The sequence below is a fragment of the Electrona antarctica genome, assembly GCF_951216825.1.
Source record: "Electrona antarctica genome assembly, chromosome: 8".
NCBI classification, from domain to species: domain Eukaryota; kingdom Metazoa; phylum Chordata; class Actinopteri; order Myctophiformes; family Myctophidae; genus Electrona; species Electrona antarctica.
Genome location: NC_136789.1, coordinates 29,496,850 through 29,523,217, shown reverse-complemented (window position 1 = coordinate 29,523,217; position 26,368 = coordinate 29,496,850). Strand labels below are relative to the sequence as shown.

Below are 26,368 nucleotides of genomic sequence, written 5' to 3'. Positions count from 1 at the left end.
GTACAAAACATATTTTCTTCTTTTTTATCAATGATTCTGTAGCGCACTGGTCTCTTCCCAGGCCCCCAATATGCAGTGAATAATATGCTTAAATTTAGATGAAAATGAATGGTTTGGCTTAGCAGCAGCAGCAGCAGCAGATGCATAATTCCTCCGTCGTTGGGGGACACAGGCATGATAATTTAATTCTAACGATGGTGGAGGACAGAGCTGCCTGCCTGCCTTCAGTCCAATACCTTTACCCCCAACCCCCCCAGCCCCTCTGTTCTCTGTTCTCTGACCCCCCGGCCCACACTCTCTCCTCCTGGAGCCTCTGTGGCAGATGGGAGATGAAAGGGGGGTGTAGAGGGATGAGGGAACCAAAACAGGTGGGGGTGGAGAGAGAAGAAAAGAAAGGGCACTTGGGTGAACTGCAGGAGGGAACCTACTTGGAACTTGGAAGACAGATCGATGGCTATATCTCTTTTGACCAGATGTCAGCTAAAAAACACTGTATAGCAGACTAGCAGAAGTGTCTGGAGAGGAGAGTAACGGAACATGGATGTCTGGGGTCTGGGGTTGGAATGAAACATTACAAACATGCAGGAGAATGAGTCAAAGTGAGATGTTTCAGTATCAATCGTACTTGAGAGAAAGTGATCAGTCACTAGTCAACATATTCGATGAACTAAACTAAACCTAAGGATCCAACTTAAATTACACCACTGAAATAAGATTTGCTGAACAGTGCAGTAAAATGTGGGAAGACATTCTAACAAAAAACAAGGAATTACACGATTAAAGTCACTAAAATATATGGAAAGTACAAGTAATGTCTGTGTTTCAGTTAAGACAAACATAGAGAAAGGACACAAACGTGTGCACTATAGCAATTTGTTGAAACTCAGTGAATCTTGGGACTAATATATCTTTTAAGGAGACACTTTTCCACTCTGGCTTAAGTGCACCATAAAATAAAAAAGGTAAGAGACAAGCTCAAAGTGTGAATACAGCTGGCTATTCAGTGCAGGCCCAGCCCCCTAACCAGACATACTGCCCCCTGCCTTCCAGCTATGGACAAACCCCCACCGACCAGACCGCAAAACTCCCCATCCCTTGGTACCAGCCTCAGCAGCTGTTTAACCCGCCTGCTGAGACACGAGGGCTGGCAGACAATGCCATTCTAGTTAATTGTGCAGCATAGATGCCGACTACCCCCCATCCTACCCATACATTTAGAATGGGAGACGGTAACATGGATGTTAATTTGGTAATTTACATATAGTTATCCGTTCTTTGTCTGAAAATCTACAGCGGAAATAGGCTGAAATAACTGATCTTTTTTTTAAAATCAAAGCCAGGCAAAGACTGGCATATTATAGTGGAAATTAACCGATCAAGAGATGAGCAATGAGCATCTGCATGTAAAAAAATATATACAGCACTGTTCTTAAAGGACAATTAAGAGAAAATAGAGCTAAAAACAATCAAAGAGGTATTTATAATATAAATGAAAAGATTGAGATTATTATAACCACCTTGCTCTACCAGAATTCATTGTGTTCCAATTGCAGGTTGTTTAATGACGAAAGCTTAATCATCATTACATTGAATGAGTATACACTTAACAGTCCTTTAGGTCTCTGCCCAGCTTGTCAAGCAAGTACTCTCTTCTCTTGTGACAAAGAACACAGGCTATCAGGTTGACGACGGACAGGAAGGTCAGACTTTAGTAATAAAACAACTGGTCCATAGATCCCTGGAGCAACCGTACAGTAGTTGTCACTCCATCAGATTCAGAATTCATGGTCTTGACACTTTGGTGCCTTTTTGCTTTGTCAAATGTATGGAGTTAGACAGTAGTTGATCCCTTTTTGTGACAATACTGCCCTCTCCTGGCTCATACTCATTGATCAGCGTTCACAGGCAGTTGATGCCAGTCACTTGGATGTAGCTTGACTGTCAATTCAGACAACGAATTGACAGTCAATGGTTTAGAATGGTTTCTAAAATGGTTTAGAAAAAAAGATACAAGATAGAAAAGTAAGAAAACAAATGTTCTACCCTTGATAATATTGAGAAAATATGAACTATATAAAGTTCAAGTTGTCTGTGATGGGGCCGCAGGCAGATTATGCCCAATAGAGTTGCCTGAGCCCAATATTGGCTCAGTCAAAACAGCATTATTAGCCAACGGTTGATGTCAGCACTCAGCACACATGCACTCAAAACAACATGGACAAAGTTTTGATGTTGCCGCAAATAGCTATTATGCAAATGTTGCTGCTGTTGCTGTGTGTGACATCAGACATAGCTCAATCAGCAAGAGAGAGAGGAGGTGGTGGTGGTGGGGTCACCGTGGGGGGGGGGGGGGGGGGGGGGGGGAGAGTGCGGGAGGGAGGTTAACCTCACGCCACCAGGCATTCCACCTCAGAGGGAAAGAGGGAGGTTGTGTAACATAGACCAGAGCCTGATCAGTGAAGGTTAGGCAGAGAGAGTCTATTCGAATCAAGTATTAACTTGGCCAATGGGGGTATTGGCACCAAATTGCAAAAACTGAACATGCTGATCAATGCCATGGGTCATTCCATTGGTCATGTAAATGTAGGTACCAGTGGGATAAGCCCAGGTAAAATTGTAATGTTTCATTTACTTCTTTCATCACTTAAAGGCGCATTCAGTGATTTGGGTGATTTGGAAAACCACCCAGTCCGCCCCGGTAACAAAATGTGCACATGCACGCTCTACAGTGGGGGGAAGTGCAACAGGCCAACAGCATGTGCACCAAGGCTCGATCATGATGGAGGAAGGCCCCTCTCATCCTGATTGGATGAAGGCTTTTCCACCCGCCACCAAAACTGAAACTAGGGTTTTGTTTTACCCCAGGGGCTCACTGGGGACAGGGAGGAACTCCTATGGTCAGCACACTCTATAGTAGGGAGGATTATCCAAAAAAAAGAAAAAATAAGTGGTATTTGAATGAAGTGAAATCACTGAATATACCTTTAACGCATTGTTATCTCTGCAGTTGACAAAGATTAGTAGTATTTTGGTCAATCAGATTAATGGAAAGCCTGTATTGTGTCAGAAGGGCCTGCAGATGACTGAGTGGGGAGACATTGTTGATGTCATCCAGTTTGCAGTTTGTCTGAAAGATGTGGAGTGCCATAGCTCGTACATGTACAAAAGATAATTACAAATGATAATTACAAACGGTCAATTACATTCTTGGCTGCCATTAAAAATGTTTAGTGGACAACATGTTTCTGCACGCTTTCATCCCATCTTAAACACGACTAAACTGTTAGGATAAAACCTGAGAAAAAGCTGTCCTTCAACCCCAAGAATCATCAGAACCACTTCTGTGCATGGCTGCCAAAAGTAATAGTCTGATGAAATGCTTTGAGGCATGTAAACGGAAATTGGTTTTATTTAGCGTCCATGTAAACAGTTAACCCATTTTGGCCTGACCTCGAAATTAAAAAAAAAGAATCTTCTAAATCCTCCAGTTTTCTGAAATAAATATTTTCACGATTTTTCAAAAATAGCAGACCTACAAGCTCGTAGCGCGCCACTTGGTGGCGCGCTATGAGCTTGTAGATCTGCTATTTTTCAATAGCTAAATTATAACATGTTTAAAACACCAAAAGGGGTTCCCACCCAAAATGGGTTAAGTTGGGATCTCTGATTGGAATTTAATTCTGAATGAAGAAATATTGTACATGTAAATGTATTCACTGTTGCACAGCGGCATGCCACCTGCTCCAGTGCCAAACATAAAGCTCTGCAGTGGGTTGTCAACTCAAGTCTCGACAACACAGCACATTATGGGGACTCAACTATCAAACACAGATGTCTGGGCAGAGAGCTTTAGACGAGTGGCTTTTATAGTTGCGATGTAAAAAGATAGAAAACTAGAAAAAAGGTGCCCCTCGGACACAGGTCACCACCAGGCCAGGTTGTGGCCTTGATGACACACACACACACACACACACACACACACACACACACACACACACACACACACACACACACACACACACACACACACACACACACACACACACACACACACACACACACACACACACACACACACACACACACACACACACACACACACACACACACACACACACACACACACACACACACACACACACACACACACACACACACACACACACACACACACACACACACACACACACACACACGCGCCTTCGGCTGATGGAGACAAAGATAGCCTGATGAGGTCGAATCAACTGCATTTGAAGACAGTGTGCAGGAGTTGTTTCCTCTTAGTTATGTGATGCGAAAGATGTTGAACCCCAGTAGTCTCAATGTATGTGCCTGCTAAATTTCTAATTGATGGTATAAAGCCTGGTTCCTGCAGCAATGCCGTCATGCTAATAATCACGGTAAAGCACACCCTTATCTAATATTGCTTCATTTATAGATGGACACTTGGTAGGCTAAGCAACTGACTTTGTTGTCTTACATGAAGGAGTTAATTCTGTAGTTTTTAGGCTCGCTAAAAATTATGGTCATGCAGCATAGAAATTGCTTGTGATTCTTGTGATATTTTAAGAAATCATTCCATATATTTTTGCATCAACTTCAACTCTGGCTCAGTGTTTGCATGTTAAGAAATAATTTTGGCATCACAAATTAACAGGGTTCCCAATTTCAGTAGGTATTGAAAAAAAAGTATAAATAATCAGCCGGTCATATTAACAGTTAATTTCTTTGTTTAATTGTCCACTTTGACCATCATTCTAACAGTATGGGACCATGACAAGGTGTCAAAATACAACCACATGAAAACTGTACAAGAACTATAAAAAAGGTAGACTCATCCTGTGACAGGGGCACTCACAAGTCTTGTACTTGAAGGACTGAAAAAAAGAAAGCAATAGCATAAACGTGACAAAAGAGCGATGCCGCCCGCCGGCTCAGTCCAGCACAATATCCTATAAAGCTGGCCGTCCATTGAGTTTGTCATGAACTAGTGCGATTGCCCCGCCAGTGAAGTCTCTGAGCACCTGCACCGTCTCCCGCTGGAGCTGCAACGACTCGCGTATAAACTCATGCTGAGTCTCGGCCAACTGCTGCACCGACTCGGACAGAAGTTCGAGCGAGCGTGACACCGTCTCTAGCAGCATGTTGGTGGCGTGCTGCTCTTGGAGGCTAAACGCTGCATTCTGCAGCACGCCGTGCCTCTGGTTATGTGAAGTTTGACCACCTGACGAAGGAAGCGTGGCGGAGAAGGATGATGGAGTGGGAAAGGCTGTCGAGTTGTGTCGAGGGACACCGTTATTTCTTTGGTGATCCCCTGCAAGTTTCGCTGTCTGAGTGGAGGGCAACGTATCGTCTTTTTGTTCATCGTCAGAGTCCAAAAATTGCGTTTCGGCATCTTGAATCAAAGGAGAAATGCAACATTATAGACAATCGACACAAAAAGCATAAAAAGGTGATATATTATCATTATTTTTATTCAAACAAAAATGTTTTAGGTTAAAGCTCTATATTCTGTTAGTAGTCTTTGTTTAAGTGTTTGTTCGGTAGATGTTTCCCCAACTCTTCAGCTCTTTAGTAAACAGCAAAATACATTCTCAGGTCATTGGGACACCAATTTCATCCAACCAGGGGAGAGAAAACCATTTATCAACATAACCTTTATAGTATTCCAGTTCCAATTTGTGTCTGCTTACTTTTGTTTCATCACTCCTAAATACGCTTATTTATGCTGTATGAGTTCTCTCTCCTGATTGGACTGAATTGAATAAAATGAGTTTACTAAAGAGCCAGTAAGGATCAAGCTTTCGTGGAATGAGCAACACAGCTAACACGTGTGGGTAGCGCCTCCAAAGAAAATCACCCTTGCTTTGAGTTGCTTGGATGATGCACTCTCCCACAGTAATAAGGAAAAAAAACAAAATAAACAAATGAAATGCACATATTGGCAATTTTTACACTTTATTAATTTTACACTCAGTGTTAGGGAACTCAGTACCGTCTGGAAGACCCATACGCAGCCACTACCACGGTATGGTATAGGGCGCAGGGGCAGTATCTGTCTCACAGTCACAGGCAAGACAGAACTTGAAGTTGTCATCATTGAAGGCAATCTCAATGCAGCGAGATATGGGGATGAGATTCTGGAGCCAGTGGCGATCCCATATCTTCAGAATCTGGGACCCAACGCCATCCTCCAGGATGACAACGCTCGCCCCCCCCAACAGAGCCAGGATCATCACAGAGTAGCCTACCTCCCGAATTTGGGAGTGGAGAGGATGGAATGGCCTGCCGTGAGGAGTCCAGACCTCAACCCAATTGAACACTCAAAACACATAAAACATCAAAAAGTGGCCAGGTTGGTTGACCAGCATGGTGCCAAGCTGTTGCAGCTGCTTTTGGATCTTCCACCCGCTACTGAGTTCCCCAACACTGAGTGTAAAATGAATAATGTGTGTCTCTTTTTCCTTATTACTAGTGTGGAAGAGTGCAATCATCCCATCCACTAAGCAAGTCAAAGCAAGGGTTGAATACCAACCACTTGCCAATTTGGCAAATGTTTTGGAGGCTCTACCCACACGTTTAGCTGTGTTGTCCATTCCACGAACGCCCGATCCTTACAATCTATACCTCGTTTTAAAGGTGACTAATCAACAATTAAAATGATATAAAATACAATAATGATTGGTATTGTTTTAAGTGGAGAAATAATGGACCAAAGTTACGTTTCCGAAATTTTGTTGCCGAGTTTAGTAGCATGGTTTTTTCTTCTGTTCTTTAATCATCTGGACACAAACAATACAATAATATTCAAGAGCACCCAAAGTGCTTAAAATGTTGAGGAAAATGTTGACTTTGTGCACGTCTCATTTGACATCTCAGCTGGGCAATATACAAAGTCAAAAATGACAATGTATGTGACCAAAGTAATCGATATGCCACCACGCATGTTCACAGTCATAATGTTATGAAATAAACAGTAATACCAATAGATTGTTATTAAATTGGAAATAGTCATATGACAAGCCTTATGACAAGCCTTTAACACCCTGACTGAGTTCTCCGTTCAATCAATTAACGCCCAGTGCTCAGGACGGAGATTGATAAAAAGGAGGGAGATTATTGATATCAAAACCGATCACATCGCTCCACAGCCTGGGAGCGTCTGTTGCGCTACATTCATTCATGTTATTTTCCGGTGGGACGTCATCGAAAATGTTTCCGCCTTTAACACCCTGACTGAGTTCTCCGTTCAATCAATTAACGCCCAGTGCTCAGGACGGAGATTGATAAAAAGGAGGGAGATTATTGATATCAAAACCGATCACATCGCTCCACAGCCTGGGAGCGTCTGTTGCGCTACATTCATTCATGTTATTTTCCGGTGGGACGTCATCGAAAATGTTTCCCCCCCATTTTAGCCGACGAGACCGAAAATCTTAAAACGTGAATAACTTTTGATCTAAATCATTCCGTCCAATTCTAAGCAAAGATTATGCGTTAGACGGCCTATAGCTGTCCCGTCGCGTTAGAATTAAATCATACCTCCCGTTGTTGTCGATCGCATCCGGAGTGTTTTGGCTACATCAAGCTACATCCGGGATAGCACCTAGTCCGCTGCTATAAATCACTGGGCGCTCTGATTTAACGGATTAAATAACCCTGGATGTTCGGGGTGTTAATTAACTCACCTTCAGTAACAGGTACTTCATGTTGGGCATCCAAGGAGGGCTGTGATGAATCCCCTGCAATATGGGGTGGGAAATGGGAAAAAGGCACATCAATAATAAATAAATATTCAATACAAATGATGTTTCCAAATCCTGTCTGTAAAGTCCATAAAACTCTGTCATGTAACTTGAAAATACTCACGAGACTGATCTTCTTTGGCACCGGGCAGTGGTAGCGTGTCCGTGGAATAGGGAGGCGGCGGCGGCATAGCAGACGTGTCCATCCCGTTGGGGGAACTCGACAATCCCATCATGTCGTCTTCGAAGTCGTCAATATCCTCAGGCCCGTCATCGTCGTCTTCCAGCGGTCCTAATCCGCTGCGATCTCCCTTGTTCTCCATCATCAGAATCTGGTGTACTATTCTCTCTACCTGAGTGAGGTCTCGGGTCATACGAGAGAGGAGCACCTTATTGGGTGGAGCTCCTCTCAGCATAGCAGAGACTTTCCGCTTGGTGTCACACTTTAGGTCCGACCACTTCTTGATCACCTCGATGACTTCGCGCTGGCACTCTCCGATCTCATTTACGCGTGCAGCGATTTCTGCCCATGTGCGCTTCTTGACGTCCGTTGGCACACCACGATTGAATTTGCCTTTGAAGCACAGAGAGAAAATGCAACATTTTGTTATAGCACCGGGAATGACTTTCCAACTAACCTCGCCTCACCAGGCTTTCCACCTCGGAGGAAAGCCTGGTCTCGGTTCCAAAAGTGCCGTGTGAACCGGTCTGGAGCGGATGATATCGTTGTAGTATTGTTTTGTAGTCATCAGGCAGGAACAATCAAACGGAACTTCCATTTCCCTCAAACCGGAAGGATAACAATAAAATCTCTCGTAGCCTGCAGCTTTTATTGAGAAAAATCGGTTTGAGGGAAAAGGAAGTTCCGGAAGATTGATGACTACAAAACAATACTACAACATGACGTATAGCGATATCACCCGCTCCCGACTGGTTCATAAACCCGGAATGGAATGGTGCCCAGGCTACTTTCCAACAGGACTAAAATTCCTGGTTGCATAAACGATACACTCAGAAGGCGAAGCCCATTACATCAAACACAATACCTCTAAATATTTACACATTTACAAATATTTACATTCTGGGTGGCAAAGTCAAGAAATGCACATACCTACAATTAGCGAGCGATGTTTTCTCACTTCATCCAACAGTATGTGGATTTCACTAAAACTGAAGCGGGCCTTTCTTTTCCTTAAGCGAATACTGTCTAGATAGTTTAATGGTGAAGACATCATCCACAAAGACAGTGTCCCCTCTCAAGTGGAAGTGATCCGCTTTAGTGTCCACTTCTTAGGCTGCCGGAGACATTCAGTGTCCACTTCTTAGGCTGCCAAAGACATTCAGTGTCCACTTCTTAGGCTGCCAAAGACATTCAGTGTCCACTTCTTAGGCTGCCAAAGACATTTAGTGTCCACTTCTTAGGCTGCCAAAGACATTTAGTGTCCACTTCTTAGGCTGCCAAAGACATTTAGTGTCCACTTCTTAGGCTGCCAAAGACATTTAAGGCAAATGCTGTATTAGTAAAACTTGGAAGTTTGTCGTCACGTCACAAGTTTACACCAGGTATAATATGTAGGCGAAGAATACAAATAATACGGTTCCACAGTATTGTGCAAAAATATCTAAAACACAAATTACAGATGTAGGCAATCTACAGTCAAATGCAAAGCACAACATATATCAAACAACTATGATGAATTGAACATGGTGGGCCATATTGTAAACAAGTGTAATGCTTTATGGTGTCGTCCACAGTTAAGTTTTGTTTTGAGTTGTGCTTGAATGAAATGTACTGTAATTATCCAATCTGTTAATAAAGTCAATCAAAAACAAATACAAAATGTTAATCTACAGTTATTCTACAACAACATAGTGTATGATGCATGATGTTACAAAAGAGAAGTTAACAAATGCTGCTGCACATTAGATTTTTGCAAAGAAAGGCACTATAATAATTTGAAGTCAAAGTAACTGTCAACTCAGTCTGACTACAAGCCGAACACTTCATTCCTAGACTAGTAGAGCTCAAAGAAGCATCCACATTTCCCACATGTGACCTTACATAACACATCCGACTACGAGTCTATTAGACTACTGTCTGTACTACAGTTCCTTGAAACAATGGAAAATACTACAGGCGTTTCTTCACGTTTACGCAGAAACGGGGTGAATAAAGTCCATGCTACAAATGTAGGATACACTTTTATCATGTAGCTAAAACCAGGCGGTTTGCTAGCTAGCTCAACTCTTCAATAGATGTGTCAAATGTCAAACAAAGACATTATTTGCCTGAAAATATATAATTCCTCCCAATTCTGTACAACAAACAGGCAAGTTGCCCGATGCTGAACAAACCAGTTCCAGTCCATTATTAGCGACAGTGTATTTTAGACAGATGGCAACAACAATGGACGCTCTGCTGCTCTGACTGCAAGTATAAGCTAATAGCTTAGCTAATGCTAATGCTAACCCCAACACACGCTCAAAGACTCTGCTTGGTATATTGACCTTTGATCGATATCTTGTATAATATGACGATTAATTTACCTGCCACAAAAACATGTTTTTTTTCCTCCCCACTCCAAAATAAAAAAACATATACTTTGATTAACGTTTATTTACCGCCACATTAGTGGGAAGTGTCGGCCATTCGGAACCAACCAGTGGCATCCAGCTGCAGAAGACTGTCGGGTTTTTTCTCTCTTCTTCAGCGCCAGCGAGGCGAGAGGGCCAATCACAAGTCTCTCCTCGGAGCCTCAGGTAGACTGTCTGTCTGGGATCCAATCACACCTGCAGGTCGGTGATCCGGTCTCGAGCCCGCCTACTATATCCGGTGGTTTCCCCACACACACAAACATATTCATGCACATGTTTCCGTATCCGCTCTAGACAGGATTAGGTTATTAGTATGAGATAGAAACCAGGCTTCCCCAGGGTACTGCGGAAACTTGTGAGGATGGAGGGAGGCAGCACCAAGCACAAATGGCGCTTGTAGTGAAGTAACTTTTTTGCCTTCCATGAATGTGGGAGGACCCCCGGCTCTGTGTGTGTGTGTGTGTGTGTGCGCGTGCGTGTGTGTGTGTGAGAGATACAATCTCTCACACACACACACACACACACACACACACACACAGCTATAAATAGTTCAATATTTTACATTTTTGGACCATCAATACATTTAATTGCTTGGTATGGCACTATAACAATGATTGAAGAAAATAGTAAAAAATCTTAGCTTTATTTGCCATACTTTTACCCCTGACATTTTATTAGGCCGTCATGTCATGTACTCCATTGCTAAATAGGTGATTGCTTCTACTATACTCATTGAAAGTTGTTACTGACACAGTAATAGGCCTAGCTAGTAGCTACTATGTAAATGTTAGGGCCCCGGCTTAAGTTTGTACTGAGACTACAGCATAGGCCTACCATAGGTCTACATGCAAAACAGACACAAATATGTATTCGGTAACTTTTATTCCAAATATGACAACTATCTGTTACAAGACATTGCAATAACAGTTCATTGACAGTGGCATAATAAACATCTGTTATTATTATTATTTTTAAATCATGGCAATATTCTCTAGTGTTGGCTACATGCAGATATGGCATCCATTCTATATATCATTTTTCAGATTGTGCTGGCATTATTGGGTGTAGGTAGGCATCTTGAATAGGTACATGATGATGAAACAGTGAAATTATCATTAGCACTAAGCACAAAAGGGTAAACGGATATATCCAAGTGCAACACTGGCATTAGATGGCACAGCGCGCGCACGCACGCGCGCGCACGCGTGCGCGCGCACGCGTGCACGCGCGCACACACGCGCGCACACACACGCACACGCGCGCGCGCACACGCACGCACGCGCGCGCACGCACGCACGCACGCACGCACGCACGCACGCACACACACACACACACACACACACACACACACACACACACACACACACACACACACACACACACACACACACACACACACACACACACACACACACACACACACACACACACACACACACACACACACACACACACACACACACACACACACACACACACACACACACACACACACACACACACACACACACACACACACACACACACACACACACACACACCTTGAGCTGTCAAAGTAAACTTGCAACATCATATTTAACTAGGATGTAGAGAATATTTAAGTATTTTCTATATTTCACTATTGAATATTTGGTTTCATTCATGTACATAGCTACCACCAGTAAGGTCCTTTACAGTTGTGCATAAATCAGTGCCACACCATTCAGGTATCAAAACAAATATGGAGTTTACAAATAGCGATGCACTGGTGAGATTGGATTAAACAATAAAGTTATTGCATTGACTGAGTCGCAATAGGGTATATAAGGCCAAGTGAAACATAATGTATGACCGCCACCTCCACTTGACTTTTCCTGTTTTAACCATTTTAAACTGATGATCTTTCTCCTTAAAATTGTGGCTTCCCCCACCCATATCCACATCTAGAATTCAATGGCACTCCCAGAGCTATTTACAGAAGCCGTCAATAAGCAAATATTAGATAAATGTTCCATTGCGTGTGCAGGTTTACTTTGTTGTTGCCACTATCAATAGCATTAGTTGTATTTTTTTGAGCCATTTTGGGACAGTGAAACATCCCATACATGTATTCTGCAATATGAAATGTGTTCACATTCACACAAAAAAAAACCCTGCATACACAAGGGATTGGTTGATAAACACAGAGGGATATTAGTATGGTCGAAATCCATTGTGTAGACATAAAACAAAGTGGTTTTTAAACAAGCAGAGGAGTCACTTCTGATTCAAGAGTACATGGTCAACTGAAGCCACTGCAAAGACAATACAGAAACAAATGTAGTAAACCTGTAATTTAGATGCAAACTGTTCCTATGTATCATGATTCATGAATAACCGTTCTTTAACCCATTAAGACCTGCCACTATAGATTCTACAAAATGTCTTCTAAATCCTGACAGTTTTCTGAAAAACCAAATGATTCTATCATGTCAGTGGTGCTCAAACTATTTTGTGTCAAGGAGCCCCAGAATTATATGTATTTGTCCGCGACCCCCATCTGAAAATATGTTGTTCCAGGGACCCCCCAGAAGCAAATATTTGAGTTAAAGATGTTCACTGTGAAAGAATATACATGCAGTATATTCAAATATTTGCACACGTTTTCTAGCGTGGCACTCGGTGCATGAGCTTGTAGATCTCAACACTCGGTGCATGAGCTTGTAGATCTCAACACTCGGTGCATGAGCTTGTAGATCTCAACAGTTAAAGTTTAAAATAATGGTTAAGTGGTTAAGATGCGTCCTCGGGTCTAAATGGTTTCGAATGTCTCAACTCCACACACAAATCTACAATATCCCAGAAGATAACTGATTGGCTTACCTCTTGCACATTGACCTTGATAGTCCCGTTGTTGTCCTTATCCAAGGTTTTGAAAGCACCTGAATCGGAAAAGTGGTTAAGACTTGCTCCTCGATAGAATAGATTGCAACACTATTACACAACACAATGTGAAATCAAAACCAACTCGTTTTAATTAGTTTGACATTTCAAGCTTCGACACTTACGGCACATGGCGTCCAGCCTTACAAGGCACCCAATGTAGTTGTCGAAATCCATGTTCCCATTTTCATCACTGTATCTGCGAATGATCATCTGGAACAGCTGGTCATTGAGGGGGAAACCTAAGGAAGGGAATGAACAGATCAGTGATTATCACACCACACATACTGCATTTCACTTAGTTGAACTAGGGCTGTTCCATTTTGCCTCAAAATAAAATCCTGATTTATTTACTCGATTTTTTGGTAATTGTTTCAAATATGTTGTTTTTATTTAAAAGACAATTGCAAACAAAGGAACATTTTTCTATTTGGGAATAAAGTACAAACAAAGAAAGAAAATGTCTTTGCTCTGACCACATAAAGATGAATTTCACCCTGAAAGTTAACCTGGAGAGTGGACACCTCAATGTTAAATTGGCTCGTTTCCCAAAATGTTCAAATCAAGTATAATTTACACAGACATTATCCAAATTCCTTTATTTATTCAATTTAGAAGAACATTGCCAATTTAACGAGGTGCCCACAATGTTTAAGCCCACTCTTCCTCCACCCTTTTGCAATGTGAAATGGCACCAAATCAGTAATCCTAGTAGGAATACCAGTAGCTAGTTTTGGCAAAGAGATATGGAAAAAGAGGGGAGCAAGTACAGAACCCTGGGGGACTTACGGTACATTATATAAACAATGAACATGCATGCATGTCATGACATTGATAATCCCTCACACTGTGAACAGACAGAAACGTGCCAGACCGGTATCACATTTCCTAGTCCTGCCTTCCAGTGCAAGCATTTCATATTTTAAAGAGACATAACCGAGACAATGTTCTGGAATATATTCCTTTGGTCTGATTTTGCATGATGTTGTCCCCAATCGTGTCAGTATAATGTTTAATTAAGTCAACCCTTCCCTTCCTACTCTGTTCTATAGATAGTCACGTCGAGCAGGAAAGTCCTGTACATTGGCATTGGCAAGATTAACACATTCACATTGAAACAGTGAACAGTCATTTTCATAAAGAATGACTCAACGTCCTGTTTGCCAGATTTCTGCCAACAGAAAGAAGAGAGATTAGATCATATAATAACATGGCTGTATCCAGGGTACGGGGCTTGCCTGGTCTTGTTTCCCATTCATGGTCCTCTATGAATAGTCCAGGCAAAATAGCATTTCACGAGAAAGTAATTGTAAAATAAGATTTTTCTTCACAGACCATTTCTATGAGGTCTCCAGAACAACATACTAAAAGTCCCAAGAAATCCCAGTTGGGGAAATATGTTTAATTGCATTAATCCAAAATGGCCGCCAATTGGGCTTATTTGGCCAATCTTGGAACACATTTTTGACCATCAGGTAATTGTAACAGATTTTTTTCTGCACAGACCATTTCTATGAAGTCTCCAGAACACCATACTAAAAATCCTAAGAAATCCTAGTTGCAGAAATATGTTTAATTGGCATCAATCCACGATGTCTGCCAATAATACCATTATCAGAAATATTGCCAATCTTAGAATAAATTCCTGACCAAGAGGTAATTGTAACAGGATTTTTTACACCACACATCATTTCTGAGAGGTGTCTAGAACAACATACTAAAAGTCCCAAGAAATCCCGGTTGCGGAAATATGTTTAATTGCATTAATCCAAAATGGCCGCCAATTGGGATTATTATCAGAAAAATGGCCAATCTTTGAATATATTCCTGACCAAGAGGTAATTGTAACAGATTTTTTGTCTGCACAGACCATTTCTATGAAGTCTCCAGAACACCATGCTAAAAGTCCTAAGAAATCCTAGTTGCAGAAATATGTTAATTTGGCATCAATCCAAGATGTCCACCAATTGAGACTATTATAAGAAAAATTGCCAATATTAGAATAAATTCCTGGCCAAAAGGTAATTGTAACAGGATTTTTTTACCACACATAATTTAATTCGCATCAATCCAAAATAGCCACCACTTTATTATAAAATGGCATACATTTGAATGATTTTAAGTTATTTATTTTGGGACAGAGTGGTTAATACAAAATGGGTTGCAGTTTGATTAGATACATTTAGAGCCCCCAGCTCATAGGAATTTGTGCAATGTTTTTTTCAGCATACCAATTGTTGGTTGACGAACTATATTACAAATGTATTAGTCAGAGTCCTACAAGAATTCAAGCTGCCCATTGGGCCATGGCTCATTCGTCCATGACTGGTAACGTATGTGCCTGTGGAATGGGGAACCCGGGTTCGTCTCCCGCCCCGGCCGTGGCTACATTGGTGCAGCGGTGTGTATGGGTAACCTCTACAAGTATGTTCCCGCAGGCGGCACAGACCTTAACCTAGTAGTCGGCAGCTCTGTCAGTCTCCCTGGGGTGGAGGTCCCCCAGTCAGTCGAGCCTAGCTCCTGGCTGGCACGCGTGGACGCGCTTCCATGTGGGGCGGACAACTGTAGGCTATACGGTGCTGCGTTACTACTCGCCCATTGGGCCATGGCTCTTTAGTCGACTGGTAACGTGACTGGCTACAGAATCTTGTTGGTAACATGTTGAAGTTAAGAACTGCATGCAACATTCTGGTGTAGCACCCGTCTAGAGACTTCTGCAGGGTTGGCTTCAGGGTCCAGCATTCACTGCCATATAGAGGAACAGACTCCACCGTTGCATAGAAGAAGCTGAGTTTGATTTCACAGGGGAGGTTGGAGGGAGATCCATACACTGGCCATGCCGTTCAAGGACCTCCATGCAAGTGCCTCCCTCACTTTCAGATCTTGCTCCGTTCAGTTGACCCATGAGCCCAGTTACTTGAAGTCCTTGACTTCCTTCAGCACAGTGCCTCCTGTTGTCAGAGGTGGATGTTCCGGTGAGATGTTATAGGTGATAACCGTGTAGCAGCGTGATCTTGTAGATCGGCTGTTTTTGGTGCATACAGTTTTGCAGCATGACCTCGTAGATGGGCTGTTTTTTATGTCATTTGCATGTTTTTCGGACAACATCTGTAGGAGTACTGTTGGAAAAAAGGTGTGCTTGTTCCACGTTGTCGGAGAGCAGGCTGATGTTGTCCGCATAGTCTAGTCTGTGCGGACAACAACAGTCTGTCAGGACTACTTTGGTATGTCATCTCGACCTCCTTGGCGTTAGAGTAAAGCCAAGATCCTGCTCTCGTCCACTGATGGCCTTCCTGGGTGCATAATACAGGACTATGATGAAGAGGAAGGGGGCTAGGTTGTTTGTTCCCTTGCATTAACCTAGCCAGGATGTCAAACTCCTCGCTGTTGTCATCTGGGGTCACCAGCTTGGCCCTTGTTCCTGCATATGGTCGCCCGGAGTGGGCCTTAAGGATCTTCACCATTGTGCCTCTGTAGATCGAGTCAAATGTCTTTGAAGTCGATGAAACTGAGTATTATTAATATTATTATTATTACTATATTGTAACTATTCTTATTTAGTTTCAGTTTTGGAAAGTAATTCAAAGGTGAGTGGCAACTAAATTGTTTGGATTTCTGGAAAAATGATAACGATTATTAATCTAACATTATTAATCTAACATTAATCTAACATTAATGTTAGTTATAAATGTAATGCCCATTTGGCTTGTTAGCTTATAACGAACAATGTGCTAAACAAAATTATGATCGTGTATAGGTCTACTGATGGCAGTGTGTTCTATAGTCTAGATAGAACATGATAATAACAGCCTTCAGTTATATTGGTTCAAAATGGCTAAAATGCACAGTATTGTATCTGAATATCCTCAGCTCAAAATATATTTGGAAGTCAATTGAAATCTCAGACGAATGGAAATTGGGCCCATCATAATTTGATAAGGGTAAATATTATATAGCCTAGTGCCTTTATCCATGGCATTTACATAGATTGTGCATTACATTCACCCATTCACACACAGATGGTGGAGGAAACCATCCAAGGCACCAACCTGCAGAAGCAATTAGGGGTTCAGCGTCTTGCTCAAGGACACTTCGTCACTAACTCTGGGGGAGCCCAGGTTCGAACTGGGAACCGGCCACACTACCTCTGAGCCACTGCTGCTGAGCCACTAATTGGCAGACATCCTGCATGGATTGACGCCAATTAAACATATTTCCACAGCTAGGATTTCCTATGACTTTTAGTATGGTGTTCTGATGACTTCATAGAAATGGTCTGTGAAGAAGGAAATTATGTTTATATTTATATGGCATTCTTTCCTGATAATAGTCCCAGTTAGTGTCCATTTTGGATTTATGCCAATTTAACAAATTTCTACAACTACGACTTCTTGGGACTTTTAATATGTTGTTCTGGAGACTTCATAGAAATGGTCTGTGAAAAAAACTGTTTAAATTACTTATTGGTAAGGAATTTATTCCAATATTGGTAATTGGCCATGCATTTTCTGAGAATATCTTATTGGCGGACATCTTGGATTGATGCCAATTAAACATATTTCCGCAACTAGGATTTCTTGGGACTTTTAGTATGTTGTTCTGGAGACTTAATAGAAATGGTCTGTGAAGAAAAAAAATCTGTTACAATTAACTCTTGGTCAGAAATTTATTCCAAGATTGGCCATTTTTCTTGGCCATTTTTCTCATAATAGTCCCAGTTGGCGGCTATTTTGGATTGATGCCAATTTAACCTATTTCTGTAACTACGATTTCTTGGGACTTTTGATATGTTGTTCTGGAGACTTCATAGAAATGGTCTGTGAAAATAAATCTGTTTCAATTACTTATTGGTAAGGAATTTATTCCAAGATTGGTAATTGTCTATGCAGTTTCTGAGAATAGTCTTATTGGCGGACATCTTGGATTGATGCCAATTAAACATATTTCCCCAACTGGGATTTCTTGGGACTTTTAGTATGTTGTTCCGGAGACCTCATAGAAATGGTCTGTGAAAACAAATCTTGTGTTACAATTACTTTAGCTTTTAGGTCCAAAATGAGCTAGAATGCCTGGACTAGAAGCTTATTCGCCTAAAACCTATTTGAAAATATTTTCACCCGTTGTAACAAAGAGAAAGACATCTTTACCAGCAGCCCTGAACGCATCGGGCAGTTCATCTGCACCAATGACCCCGGAGCCGTCCGCATCATAGTTCTTGTAAACTCCCTAATAGACAGAGAACAGTTTGTAACGGAACAGCAACCAACCAACGGGAGAAAAGGTTAGCAGGATGTTGACAGAATTACACTTCACCGTCTTCTGGGTTGCAATCAAAAGGCATGGATGGCACCCCCTTACTTTCAGGACATGAGCAACACCTGCTACGCCCCCTTCCCACGCATCAAATTAACACCGGAAGTCTGTCCATATCTCCCCTGGCCAATGCTCCGCTCCTCCCTCCTCCTACTCCCAAGCTGTGTCCCCACAGCGTCCCCACTCAGTCAGAACTGCAGACTCACTCCCCCTTTTCTGTCACAATCTGATAACTCACCTCTTCAGACTCCGTCTTACCCCCTCTCGCACTCCTCATTCCTTCTTGTCTCGCATATTTGTGTTTGATTGATAGATACTACTATGCAGCTGTATGTTGTGTGTACTTGTTCATATAAAACCTACGGTTTGCTTGACCAGAAATGCTAAGAATGTTATTTAGATAGCATTTTCTTTAGACAGATGCGTGTAGTGATCTGAACTTGCACTTGTAAGTTGCTCTGGATAAGAACGGCTCCTGAATGCCTAAACTGTAAATTAGAATATTGTTGTATAGCTTCAAAAAATATGTAAATTAAATGGTAGTACCACCAATCGACCCTATTGGTGAGCTGTTTACCTCAAAAACTAAGGGAGGTCTTAAAGCATAGAAGGGTGTGGCACATCCCAACTAAACCAGTTTTCAAGCCTATAGCTTTGATTCCAAAGCTAGAATGACAGAATGACATATTCCCTGTAGCTACAATCTTAGTTGCAGGGATAATTAACCACAGGAATCGTATTGTGCTCCACAAAAATAAGTTTTCATCCTGATGCAAAAGGGAAAACAAAATAGACCAAAACACTTGCCTGCCATTTCTTAATATTGTTCCACAGATGTTTGAATTCATGGAATCCAAGTTTGCCAGTACTGTCACTCTGAAACAACACTTAAGGATTATAATATTGGCTTTGGCATTATTAATTGTGCATACTATATTTACCTAAGGTGTGCTTGTGTCCTATAGAGGGTATGCGCATGCTTAAAGTGAATGGCACATCGAGTGGCAAATCAAGTGGCAAAGCAACATGCAAAGTGAGTTTAACATTGTTTAACGTTGTTTAATTCAATCAGATAGGACTTTTCTGTTTGGATGCATGCGTTTCAAGGCCAGAAAATAGTTTTTTTCCACTCAGTAGGCATTCCTGCATAACTTCCGGGTTTGATGATGATGTCACACACATACCCTCTATTGATGATGCAAGGAATTTGATGTAGGGAATGGCCACCTGTCATCTGTAACTATTCTAGAATGTATCATAGTAACTATGGCTGCTTTTAACTAGAGCCAAGGAGATTAGCTGTCATACGTAACCATCCCATAATGTACTTTAGCAACTATGCTTTTAACTACAGCCAAGGAGATTATTTGCCGTCATATAGAACTATTCCAGAATGTACCATAGAAACTATGCTTTAACTAGAGCCAAGGGGACTTTTCTTACTTCTGTTATTATTCCATTCCCTTTTATTGAATTGGTGAGGTGTATATGTTCTATATTTGATTTCAACATGTATGAACCACCAGCTCAATGCGAAAGGTTGTGGTGCCACTTGTGACACACACACACACACACACACACACACACACACACACACACACACACACACACACACACACACACACACACACACACACACACACACACACACACACACACACACACACACACACTATAGTGTGGTTAGGTGGTCAATGCATTAACTGGTTTAACTTCAACCACCAGTGAGTGTGCTGCGGGTACTGGCATGTTGATTCAATCTTACCCACTCTGTCTCAACTCTTATCGTGGCTAGATTGTATAGCACATAAATGCTTCTTGTAATGATAGAAAGGATACATCCATGACTGCTACCATACTCCGGCAAGACTCAATACTGAACCCATCGGTCTTCAGGTCTGCATCTACAATTCAAACAGAAACCCGGTCAAAAGAAATGATGACGCAAAAATGTATTATTATTTTAACATTTAGGTCGAATCCCCTCTTTTCCAAGGGAGCTCTGTCCAGGTTAGCAGCAGCACTACCAACGTCAAATATTCAACAAACATTTACATAAAAGAAACTAACACTAAATAAAAAATATTGCAACTTCCATTTGAAAAGAAACACCATCTCATACATGAGTCATGACTATAAAGATGGACTAGAGACCAACATAGAAAGGAACGGGTCTTACGTCTGGAAATGATTTTATTCAGGATGTTCATCAGCTCAGTTGGGCTCACCTCCATGTCCTAGATCACCAAGATTGTTTTTATTGACCAAATGTCAAGTATTTATGGCTGAGCTCATGTTAAGAATGATCATAGAAAAATAAGTAATGGTGGCGATTTCATATAGTTCACTCACCTCTCCAGCAAGCTGTTTGAATACCCCGCGAAACTGTCTCTCCTCATCGCTCTCATTCTGTTCTGCATATGCAAGCGGTCTGCGTGGTGGAGGCTGCAGTACAGAGACATAGCTTAGAAATAGGCTGTGCTGTGACGATTACACATTTTAAGTTGATGATGAATTGTCAGATAAATAATTGTCAACATGGAAACAATTGTGTCAATTATGAAAAGTAATTGCGATTGTCTCAAATAATGGCGAATAGCCCATTATTTAATAAATGTGACGGGCCTAGACAATAGACCAACAATGACCATCCAGTGCTAAAATAGACCAACAATGACCATCCAGTGCTAAAATAGAAATACTGAGACCATCCAATAGTGGTGCATTCAATTAATCGATCGAACATCCGGACGATCGGTGAATCGATCGAGAGGCTGCTGTATCGATACGGCAATAAACGACATGAATTATCTGGGTGACGCAGTGTTGCCAAACGTACCTCTGTTTAACGTTATCAAAGCCCTATCCTGGAAGTTGCTATGCACTCCCGTCCCAGACCCCTTGTTAGGATGTTTATTTGTATTTTTTAAGATATATTTTTGGGGCTTTTTCTGCCTTTATTGATAGGATGAAAGTAGTCTGACAGGAAATGGGGAGAGAGATGGGGGGGAAAGACACGCGGCAAAGGCCGTCGGGATCGGGAGTCGAACCCGCGGCACGCCGTCAGGCTGGCTCAGCAGCCTAGGGGCTCCATTTTCGTCACCGCTAAACCCCTTTTCCCTAAACTTCTTTGCCTTTTTTTACTATTTTGAAAAACATTTTTGAATAGTTCAACTAGCCAATCTACATTGACACGTTGTGAGCTTGTAGACTGGCCATTTTATCTATTCAAAAATGTTTTGCAAAATAGTAAAAAAAGGCAAAGAAGTTTAGGGATAAGGGGTTTAGCGGTGACGAAAATGGAGCCCTAGGTGCCCAGATGGTTAGGCTAACCGCCCGGGCAGGATGTTTATTTTAACAATTATTTTAATTTAAAGATCTCTGTGGGCCTGAAAGTGTTTTATCGTATTTGTGCAACATGGTCATTATTTTTTTAATAAACGTATAATCGATATGTATCGATATATATATCGTATCGTGATTCATATCTATTATGAGATTTCAAGCAATATCCACCACTACCGTCCAGTGCTGCCTACCGTACTGTAGTACTACAGAGACATAGAGAAATACTGAGAGCATCCAGTGCTACCTACTGTACTGTAGTACTACAGAGACATAGAGAAATACTGAGAGCATCCAGTGCTACCTACTGTACTGTAGTACTACAGAGACACAGAGAAATACTGAGAGCATCCAGTGCTACCTACTGTACTGTAGTACTACAGAGACATAGAGAAATACTGAGAGCATCCAGTGCTACCTACTGTACTGTAGTACTACAGAGACATAGAGAAATACTGAGAGCATCCAGTGCTACCTACTGTACTGTAGTACTACAGAGACATAGAGAAATACTGAGAGCATCCAGTGCTACCTACTGTACTGTAGTACTACAGAGACACAGAGAAATACTGAGAGCATCCAGTGCTGCCTACCGTACTGTAGTACTACAGAGACATAGAGAAATACTGAGAGCATCCAGTGCTACCGTACTGCAGAATTACAGAGGTAAGGAGATGGAGGAGCATGTTGTATTAATGTGGTGCTGAACAATGTTAGAGAGCAGTTACTCACAGGTTCAGAGGGCACGAACATGCCTGGATCGATGTTGCTGCCGGGAGAGATTCAGAGATAAACAGGTTAACCCATTTTGACCTGAGATCAGATTCTAAAAACGTCTTCTACATCCTGACAGTTTTCTGAAAAAGCTATGTTTATATGTCAGTCGTTCTTCGATTTTTCAAAAATAGCAGACCTACAAGCTCGTAGCGCGCCACTCGGTGGCGCGCTATGAGCTTGTAGATCTGCTATTTTTCAATAGCTAAAGCATAACATAATGCTAACACCAAAAGGGGTTCCCGCTGAAAATGGGTTAAGCCACAGAGAGAAGAACTTGGGATCATTAGATACTGTAGACATTTGTGCAGATTCTCACCTGGCCACATCGATGATGCCACCGATTATTTTCCCAACCCAATTCATCTTTGTCAGCTGTGAATGCAAAGAAAGAACACAGATTAGCCATACCTTTTTCAAATTCACGATTCTGATTATTTAGGTTTAGGTTATTTAGACTTTATAACATTAAGCTGTACAGGAATGTTCCAACTAACGGACTGTCACTGTCTCACTGTCAGTGAGGGAAAACAAATAGCAATACCCCTCGTCTCTGGATATCGCTAAAACATGCCATACATACAGGGCAGCACAATTCATATAATTATTACAACCAAAATCGCAGTATAATCTGCTATGTCCAATGTGGCTACAACTTTGCCTCAAATGAAGAAAAATTGCACTTCACTTTTTTTGTTATGTTTAATCTAGCCATGTTTTTTTTTTGACAATGCCTAATTATATTTCAGAATTAGGCCTTTCTGCCCAAGTCAAAAGATTTGCAATTACTTTAAAATAATGTCTTCCTTTGCAGTCTGTGTCATTATTTAGTTGTACTTGTGAATGCAGTGATGTCATAGATTTAGAATGTACTATAGAGATGCCTGAGGATACCTCAAAGGGAATGGATGTCAAACTGGGGGTCCTTGAAATTAAACAGGTTGAGAATCACTGCTAGAGCCGTCAACATCTTCTCTTATGGGGGTCCCTGGCATATATTTTAAAATGGGGGTCCACGGGCTCATCAGTGTCAATTTGGGGGTCCTTGACATGAAGAAGTTTGCCTTAATGTAACTAATGTAAGTAACTTTCGAGGTTACACTAGCAGTCAATAAAATAATAAAGAAAGAAAAGCTAAGGAAATTAAATTAAAATAAAGTAATACATTATAGATTTAGATTAATTAAGCCTAAACCAACTTAAATACATCCATCTGTGATGGATGTGGCCCCTGATATTGTGCCAAGACAAAATAAGTCACAGTATTGTAGAGTGTGCATTCCATTTCATTCTATCAGTGTGCAACTGTGCAACTTAAAGATTAAATGGAATGTTTGTTCTGTAGCCAACAGGACACACCCATTGGGGAAGCTTTCACTTTTTTTTTAAGCTAACGTTTACATTCTTCTACTTCAGTTTCGTGGAAAAGTTCAAACTAAAAAATTAAAAACAGCACATTTACAATTCCAGTCCTTACATGTCAATTCCAGTGTTATCTAACAACATATTATTACTGGTGTTATTTTATATATTTCATAATTAATTCCTGTGTTAACTGCATTTTAGGCCTACAGTTTAATTCCAGTGTTACCAAGTAGACTTGAATCTGACATATTAATCCCAGTGTATACTATGATCTTATATTAATTCCAGTCAGTGGGTGTATATTTAATAGTCATATTTTACACATGAATTAATCTGTTGTACAAGCTAGCAATTCAACTTCAACATGGATGTCGCATACTGGGGCAGGGCATAGCACACTTAGGTAACTTTTTTTAGGTGAGCCATCAAATCGCAAACATCATGATCAATGTTAACACAATGACAGTCAATATGATATGACACACAAAACTGGGTATATAATCGGTGTGGTAGTAGCCTACTAATAGCCTACACACAGTTACACATAAAATACAAGTAGGCCTATGCATGTAAAGTAAGTATTTTTATTTCCTAGTCAGGAAGCTCGTCCTGCTGAAGACCAGTCCAACAGCTATATGTCAATATCAACGAAAAGGCAAAGGAAACAGAGCCTGGTCAGTCAGTTCTAGCTGATAATTAACTTCATAATAGCTCATTATTTGATGTAAAATACCAACCTTTTTGAGGCTGATGAAAGTAACAAATAGGTTCGTCGCTACGCAGAGAGAGGCCTCAGTGCTGCTGGACTGGTATGCAAAACACTGTCATCAACACGCCCCACCACAGAGGACTGGATCCTTCTTCTGCTCTGCTCTCAGTGCTCTGTGTAAACACAATGCGCCCCCTCCTGAGTCGGAGGGTGTAGTATCCATTTTATGGGTCCACTTGGTTCCATATACTGTACAACAACTCACATATTTCTTCTTCTTAGTGTAGCATATCAAAAGTATCACTAATAAATTATAATATCACTATAAACAACAACAACAAAATGTTACCCATGTCCCTCACAGCCTCACTCACCAGTCAGCAGTACACCATCGAATCGATTGATTGATTGAAGTGTTTATTAACAGTTTGCAGAATTACAGTACATTTCAAGCACAACTCAATACAAAAACTGTCAACTGTGAGTGGACAACACCATAAAGTATTACACTTGTTTACAATAGGGCCCACCATTTTCAATTCATCATAACATTTAGAGATGTACAAATATACACATTGAAGCTTCTAGCCAAAAACAGAACATCGATGTACTGAAAATAGAAACACATTATTTTATTTTAACCTATTGCAGATTAAAATGTCTCTTCTATACAGCAAGTTTAAAATTAGGTTTCTCATTTTGTTTGTACACGTCTTGTTACAAGACGTGTACAAACAAAATGAGAAACCTAATTTTATTGAGTTGTGCTTGAAATATATTGTAATTCTGCAAACTGATAATAAATACTTCAATCAATTCATCTGACATACTATTGTATATTATTGGCAATAAATATTGCATATATAAGGCTAGGCTAAAAATGTCTCAATGAATTGAATATATAGGACCTCGATGGAAACACACCCTTTGTGCTTTGTGTACCACTGTACTATCTGCAAACTATTAATAATATATTCAATCAATCAAGATTGACCCCTTATACATGATTTATACATTATGGATAATTAGTGTGAAGACCTGTTATTCGTCTCAACTGCTCAATTGATCTACGCATTTATTTATATGCAGTCCATTTTTATATATGGATGCATATTTGTTGCAAATTGAAGTCCAAATTGTGTGTGTGTGTGTGTGTGTGTACAGGGCACAAACACACAGTGTACACACGCACACACGTCATTGTACTACATATAAATTGCTAACTCATTTTAGGACTCACCTTATTGGGATGTATATATGCATATACATTTAAAAAAGCGCCACTATATGTCAGGCTCTGTATAGGAACAGATATCTTCCCTTCAAATTCCACTCCAGCTAAAATTACCTCAACCATGAAATAGAGGTATCCATGGTTACATCAGGAGCCATGTTATATGTGGTGCCTCTGTGCCAGATTCTCCACTAAGTTCCACCTTTTCTCTCCTCCATCATTTGCGAGCAGTGGGTCTCAAAAATGTTCTTGTTATACATTGATTGCATTTGGCCTGCATGCACGGAACCACCATTTGAAAAGACTTATAAAAGAGAAACCCATATAAGAGCAGATTTGTGTGTAAAATGTATCAGACTTATTTCAAATTACAATAGATTCTTCAAA

At 41.0% G+C, this 26,368-nt stretch overlaps 2 protein-coding genes across 6 annotated transcripts; both read right to left on the bottom strand.

Moving 5' to 3' along the window:
* Positions 1–4,712: 4,712 nt before the first annotated feature.
* On the bottom strand, positions 4,713–10,524 carry LOC306927525 (uncharacterized protein). Of its 5 annotated transcripts, none has more exons than XM_079507293.1 (5): positions 10,368–10,524; positions 8,857–9,232; positions 7,870–8,319; positions 7,689–7,742; positions 4,713–5,395 (listed from the first exon to the last, which is right to left on the bottom strand). In XM_079507293.1, exons 2-5 carry the CDS (start codon positions 8,978–8,980, stop codon positions 4,953–4,955), a joined length of 1,071 nt encoding a protein of 356 aa, XP_079363419.1. In that variant the 5' UTR covers positions 8,981–9,232; positions 10,368–10,524; the 3' UTR covers positions 4,713–4,952. The 5 variants fall into 5 exon arrangements, with proteins under 5 accessions (XP_079363419.1, XP_079363418.1, XP_079363422.1 ...); XM_079507292.1 differs by having other exon boundaries at positions 10,293–10,435; XM_079507296.1 differs by having other exon boundaries at positions 8,857–9,136; positions 10,293–10,432.
* A 681-nt stretch (positions 10,525–11,205) lies between these two features.
* On the bottom strand, positions 11,206–24,934 carry capns1a (calpain, small subunit 1 a). The gene is made up of 11 exons (XM_079508671.1): positions 24,776–24,934; positions 22,993–23,048; positions 22,632–22,668; positions 20,907–20,999; positions 20,734–20,791; positions 20,394–20,458; positions 19,358–19,430; positions 18,389–18,463; positions 13,367–13,483; positions 13,182–13,240; positions 11,206–12,613 (listed from the first exon to the last, which is right to left on the bottom strand). The coding sequence occupies exons 2-11, from the start codon at positions 23,037–23,039 to the stop codon at positions 12,587–12,589; spliced, it is 651 nt and encodes a 216-aa protein (XP_079364797.1). The 5' UTR covers positions 23,040–23,048; positions 24,776–24,934; the 3' UTR covers positions 11,206–12,586.
* Positions 24,935–26,368: the final 1,434 nt, after the last annotated feature.

Coding starts and splice junctions, on each gene's coding strand:
- capns1a (XM_079508671.1), bottom strand. CDS start 23,039: ATGAATTGGGTTGGGAAAATAATCGGTGGCATCATCGATGTGGCCAG. Junction 20,459..20,733: donor GAATAAAATCATTTCCAGAC/GTAAGACCCGTT, acceptor TTTGAATTGTAG/ATGCAGACCTGAAGACCGAT. Junction 18,464..19,357: donor TATTAAGAAATGGCAGGCAA/GTGTTTTGGTCT, acceptor TCTATTAGGGAG/TTTACAAGAACTATGATGCG.
- LOC306927525 (XM_079507293.1), bottom strand. CDS start 8,980: ATGATGTCTTCACCATTAAACTATCTAGACAGTATTCGCTTAAGGAAA. Junction 7,743..7,869: donor TGCCAAAGAAGATCAGTCTC/GTGAGTATTTTC, acceptor CCCATATTGCAG/GGGATTCATCACAGCCCTCC. Junction 5,396..7,688: donor TGAAGTACCTGTTACTGAAG/GTGAGTTAATTA, acceptor CTTTGATTCAAG/ATGCCGAAACGCAATTTTTG.